Here is a 6139-nt window from a genome sequence, read left to right as displayed (position 1 = left end):
CCATTGTTCGGTACAGGGGTCACTAACAATACTGCCATATTCTAACACAGATCGAACGTAGGCACAGTAGATGGTTTTTATGGTCATAGGATTACGGAAACCTTGCGTTGATCGAATAATCCAACCCAGTAGTTGGTTCCCTCTAGACACTATATTCTCTAGGTGATCGTTAAATGTTAAACGTGTGTCGAGAATGATCCCAAGGTCGCGGAATGTATCGGTGCGTTCAACGGATATGTTATCGATCTGGTAGTTAAATCGTGTGCAAGACCGAGAACGGTAAAAAGACAAAACACGACATTTTCGATACATAGCACCATTGCATTATCACGGCACCATATGCTAAACAGGTTGATGGCATGTTGAAGATTGATGCAGTCATTGGTATCGTTGATAGGAGCGAACAGCTTAACGTCATCGGCAAACAGAAGAAAACGGTGTTTAGCTAGCAATTGCCCTACATCGTTTATATAAAGAATGAAGAGCAGCGGGCCCAAATTGCTGCCTTGAGGCACCCCTGAGGTGCCAAGCACCTCTCTAGATGTATGATCGTTTACCTTGATCTTGTATGAGCGTTCTGTGAGGTAGGAATGCAACCACTTAACTATTTGTTCCGAAAACCCTAACTTCTGCAATTTGGCGATCAAAATGTCGTGTGAGATGAGGTCGAAAGCAGCTTTGAGATCGGTGTAAATAGCATCCACTTGACCTCCGGAGTCGAGATTACGTTTGCAGAAACTAACGAATTCAGTGAGGTTCGTTAATGTTGAACGTTTGGGTACGAACCCGTGTTGGTTATCCATAATATAATTCGATGTAGCGGAGAGCATAGGGCTGTAAAGCAGAAGCTCAAAAGCTTTTGACACCGTTTATTCATCGAACTAGTTTTGTCTACATGAATTTTTTAATTATAATCTTATGTCCAATACAATAGTGGAAGACGCTCACGGAATGCTGAATTAGACATATGAAACTCGTACAGGTCACGGTCATGGATGAACGCGACACACATAACGTTAATTGCATCACTTGTCCGAAATTGGTCCGATAGTAGAATTTTGGTAGATAGTAGAAATTGGTCGTGTTGATAAGTAGAACGGCTACAAAGAGGCATAGAGCTATTTTGCGACGAGTGGCTAAAGACTGAAGACCTAATATTAGAGTAGCATATCTGCTATACAGAACATATTACAATACACACTATCAGCTATAGACACATTTTAACACACTTCGGAAAGCCAAATCATACCATTGCAACACATTCGTTATAACACACTCAGAAAAAACCAGATCATACCATAACAACGCAGCCAGAAGAGTTCAGGCCACACCATTCATATAAAAGCAATTGTAACACACTTATCAAAACCAACCGAAACGTACAACATAAGCAGGAACAGAATATGCATTATATCCCTGCTAACACGAGTTCCCTAATTGACAGCCAAAGTTGTTGTTATTGTAGGCTGTGACAGCTATTCGAACAGTATATGTTCGAATCATCCGTTCGAATGGCGCAAAGCTTTCGAAATGCTTTCAAAGCGAGACAGTTGTTGGTTAGAAGAGCATAACCAGTTTGCGCATTACAGGGTTTCTCAAGCCAGCTCAACATCGTAACACTAATTTTCGAACAGGTTAAACGATTGTCAACATCGTAAATAGAATTAGAATCCGTAAACTTTTTTCAATTTGGTAACACTAGGTTTTGGACCCGTAAAATCCCAACTCGAATCTGGAAAATGTATGTTGGCTGTCTTGTCATCCATTATACATTTTCCAGTTATAGGGCTCCGCAATCAAATTTCGAGAGCATACTTAAGCTCTAAGACGCTTGGTATTGGATTGTGTTTCATAAACTGTTTTTTATATCTTATTCCTAATAAAATTATTTCTTTGTTTATTGCTGTCGAATCCAGTTGTTGCTATCGGTTTGCGATATGCTTTTTGCTTTATGCCTTTTCCCACGTCTATGAACGGAATAATTTCACGTTGTTTTCCGATAGCATTTGCGATGTCTCTGTGGTGAAAAAAGTATTGCATTAGAAATCCATATAAACTAAAATCTGAACTCACTGGTTGAACTAAGATTCCCTAACAACTATTGAATATGTGATTTTTAGTTGGGAATTTTTCCACATAAAAGAAATATGAAACGGCTGACTGGCTATGAAATTTTATGAATTTTTCAAAAACCGGTTTTCCATACAAACTTTTTTTTTCTTTAAGTTGTCACCTAACTATCGAGCGGTCAACTATAACGTATGCCAACCGAAAAGCGTTGCGAATACTAAATTCTGACTGTATTCCATAACTTGCCTTACCTGTTACAGCTATTAATCGCAATCACCGACTACTTCTCAATACACAGCATTCTTAACTAAAAGACCGTGCTGATCTTTGTGCTCTGGAGCTATGATCAGTACTCACACGTTTAGTCGTGATGTCACTCGCGGCAATGCGACGTACAGCCGACCGTGTGCAAATACCTCTGAGGGCAGATAAAGACCAAAAAGGAGTGAGGCCTGACCTTGCGCCTTGTTAATGGTCTTCGCAAAGCAAATCTGAATTGGAAACTGCTTGCGACGAATTTGGAATGAATTGCTCGCATCATTATTGTCACAAAAAATGCGTAGTAATAGCACGTCCTCTCGCCGCCTTTTACTAGTTATGATTCGTGCATACAAGCAGAGCTGTTTCATTGCAATTACTAAAAGGCGCGTCCCATTACATAGTACACGTCGGATGTTCAGGTTGCGCAATAGTAAAATTGGGGTGTACGATTTCACCGGTGGAATATAAATATTAACCGGTGGAATGGAGCTCCACTCATATTCATCGAGTGGTACATTTCGGGTGGCATCTGCAACGCATCGTGTTTCTCTGGGTTTACAAATGTGTCCACCCACAGGTATTCACGCACAATACCAGGAAGTTTTGTCAACACCTTGTTGTTGATCACTGTTCCATCCACATTTTTGGGAGCCAGAATTGCACGGTCGGTGAAGTATTTTTAATACAATGAATATTTCGAGGTCGGTGAAGTGGTGTACAATGTCTGGGTAAACATGGTTTATCAGCGACTCAATAGGCCCGATTATTAAACACAAACGGAAATGACACAAGACAAGTGTGTCAAGACAAACGGAAAATAGGTATGCATTTTGAAACTGTTCTTGTGACAGACAAGTTTCGTTAAGTTTTTTCTTTCGTCAAAACTGTGTCAAAGCATTTGGCGATATGTCAAAAAGTTCAAAATCAAAATAAAAATCGTAAACAAGATACAAACGTTTCTCAAGCTAACAACAATCCGTGATTTAAAAATCGAAATGATTTTCTCCCACTTCGTGAGTGACGATAGCAGCAGTGAAGAAGAACCAACGGTGGATCTGGCAAAACAGCGCCGACTGCTTCGAAGTGTTTTCGACCCGTTACAGCTTTCTAACCAAGCGTGAGTTCATCATTCAGATCATTTGTGCAAACTGTGTTAAACATATTTCATTTCGTGGTTGTTAATTTCAGATTTAAGAAAAATTTCCGTGTGTCGAAGGAAATTTTTGTTGACATTCTGGCGGAGATCGAGCCCAAGTTCCCACCGGTTAAGGGAAAGGGGCTCAAGCCAAACGAAATGTTGGCTGCTGCTCTGCGGTTTCTAGCTGAAGGCAGCTACCAAAATGGAACAGGAAACGATTATAAAATAGCTATTGCTCAGCCTACTTTCTCGGTAGCCTTTGCAAAGTGCTTAAATATAATCGAAGAAACTTTAGGGAACAAATGGATCTCTTTAGCGATAGAACCAGATGAGCAACAAGATGCACGACGATACTTCTACTCAAAAAGTGGCATCCCTGGTGTTGTGATGTGTGTTGATGGAACACACATAAAAATTATTGCCCCAGTGGACGATTAAGATCAGCATTTTAACCGGAAGGGCTATTACAGCTTAAACGCGATGATTGTAAGTAAAGCTTTCAGTGTTTGTCGTATGTTTTGTACTTCAATATTATTTTTCTTCGTACCGGTAGATTTGCGACCATCTCATGAAAATTCGTTATGTGAATGCCAAATTCGGAGGAGCTAATCACGATTCACATATTTGGAATGTAAGTGGAATGGACAACTTTTTCGAAACAAAACATCGACGCGGAGAAACTGCATTCAATCTACTAGGTAATACATTAAACCATCCGATGGGTATTTGTTTATGTAAATAATCTTTTGAATTCTCACAGGTGATGCTGGATACCCGTCAAAACCGTGGTTAATAACACCAAAACGTAATCCTGCTCCAAACACACCAGAAGCTGCCTTTAATAAAAACCATTCTTTAGGTAGAGAAATAGTGGAGCGCACGATCGGGTTGCTCAAAAATAGATTCAGATGTTTGTTAGGTGCTCGACAGTTGCACTACACCCCGGTAAAAGCAACTCAAATAACGAACGTATGTTGTATCTTACACAACATGTGCATTGCGTATGGATTGGAAGAGCCAAGCTCAGATGAATAAAAGGCAACTAGAGGCAGGCTAGAGGTCAAGTTCATTTATTTTTTTAAGTTCATCACATAAGTTTGCATCACAAAAAGAGTTCATTTATCACAGTTCAGTTAATAGAAATTCAATTAATAAAAACATTAAACGCTAACTTACAACTAAAATCTTAAAAATTATGAAAAATAAGAATCACTAATTGGTTTTGCGTTCTACAGCCTCTTTTAACATACCTGTGATATTTTCTAATACCACAATTGCCCTATTCAATGCGGCTGTGGACTATTTTTGAGCTTCAATGTTTTCTTTCATTAGATTAAGAAGCTGTTGGTTTTGCCGCAACACCGCTTCCGTGTTTTGTCGCTTACGACTCCTTTTTTGACGAGCTTTTGCCGTTATAGGATTTTGCTCCTCATTGTTCGGTGTCTCGCTGCCGTTGTTTGGCGCCCCGCTGCCGCTGTTTGGCTCCTCGTTGTTGCCGATTGGCAACAATTGGCTGCTGTTGTTGCTGCTGTTGTTGTTGTTGCTGTTGTTGTTGTTGTTGTTGTTGTTGTTGTTGTCATAGTTGTTGTTTAAATTGCCCCAAGAGCGGCCTGAATTCCCTTCTATGGTGGCCTTCAAGTTCGTCAAATTGGCCACTCTTTCTTCCACGTCGTTTAATGGCCTTTGCTGAAACGGGCCGCCACCAGTGGCCAACAAAGACGCTTTGTTCACACGGAGTTTTTTTTTCACCGCACATTTATAATCAAACCAAACCTGTAAAACAAACAGCGAACATTAAAAGCAAAATATAAATATGTTGTGTCGCTCTTTTAATCTTACCCTCTTCCACGTTGCACCCGTTCTTATCGGCGGTCCCAGGGCGTTAAGGTGCTCAGCCATTTCCTCCCAGAAAGCGGTCTGGTCACCTTTATACATCCCTCTGGCGATGTCAGGGACCTTTTCCAACTCATCTACCATTTGTTGGTACTGTGTTCGCGATGTGCGGGCGTCTTTGTTATTCCTAAAAGTGTATGCAGTATTAGGTTAATAACATTTGCATATGCTGTTGGATCTTGAAGAAGTTGCTAACTGAAGAAGTAGCTGGGATCCATTGCTGTTGAACGCAAACCGTGTGCGCGTGCCCTTCATCTTTCGACTATCATCGAACAACAGCAGAGGAAGTAAATACCAGCAGCTTCTTAAGCCGTAACAACAGATTATCAGTATCTCCAGCATATCGCCATTTGTATGGATATGGCGGTAAACATATTTTTGTTTAAAATGATAAAATTTTATTATTAATGAAATAAAATACTTACATTTTGTCGTGAAAGCAACAGCTACAACTCTGACCGAAACAACACAACAACAAACAATCTGAGATTGGCGCCTTTCCGTGGCAAAAAGCTGACGGAAAGCTGTTTGACAGTTTTGGATTTCCGTTTGTGTTTCATAATACATATCTTGGCAGTGTGCTTGTGAGTTTGTGTTTCGTTAAATTTTATTTTCCAACACACAACACAAACGGATGTCATAATACAAATCTTCCGATTTTGACAACTTGTCTTTACAATTTGTGTTTAATAATCGGGCCTAATATCAGACTCCAGATTGTCAGTACAGGCCAGAACCATATTGTTATGTAACTTTACGAAAGAATGGTACAACCCT

The 6139-nt window shown here is 40.1% G+C and overlaps 2 protein-coding genes across 2 annotated transcripts; one reads left to right on the top strand and one right to left on the bottom strand.

Annotated features, from left to right (window-relative positions):
* The first annotated feature begins 3262 nt into the window (after positions 1 to 3262).
* On the top strand, positions 3263 to 4606 carry LOC121593689 (putative nuclease HARBI1). The gene is made up of 4 exons (XM_041916271.1): positions 3263 to 3448; positions 3520 to 3955; positions 4023 to 4167; positions 4230 to 4606. Exons 2-4 carry the CDS (start codon positions 3950 to 3952, stop codon positions 4502 to 4504), a joined length of 426 nt encoding a protein of 141 aa, XP_041772205.1. The 5' UTR covers positions 3263 to 3448; positions 3520 to 3949; the 3' UTR covers positions 4505 to 4606.
* Positions 4607 to 4768: 162 nt separating this feature from the next.
* Positions 4769 to 5859, bottom strand: LOC121591489 (myb-like protein D). Its single transcript, XM_041912046.1, has 3 exons — positions 5788 to 5859; positions 5309 to 5489; positions 4769 to 5242 (listed from the first exon to the last, which is right to left on the bottom strand). Coding segments are annotated over exons 1-3 (657 nt in total). The 5' UTR covers positions 5790 to 5859.
* Between the last annotated feature and the right edge of the window lie 280 nt (positions 5860 to 6139).

This window comes from Anopheles merus, chromosome 2L (genome assembly GCF_017562075.2).
Source record: "Anopheles merus strain MAF chromosome 2L, AmerM5.1, whole genome shotgun sequence".
NCBI lineage: Eukaryota > Metazoa > Arthropoda > Insecta > Diptera > Culicidae > Anopheles > Anopheles merus.
Note: the sequence above shows the minus strand (reverse complement) of the source record. Positions and strands in the feature narration are given on the sequence as shown.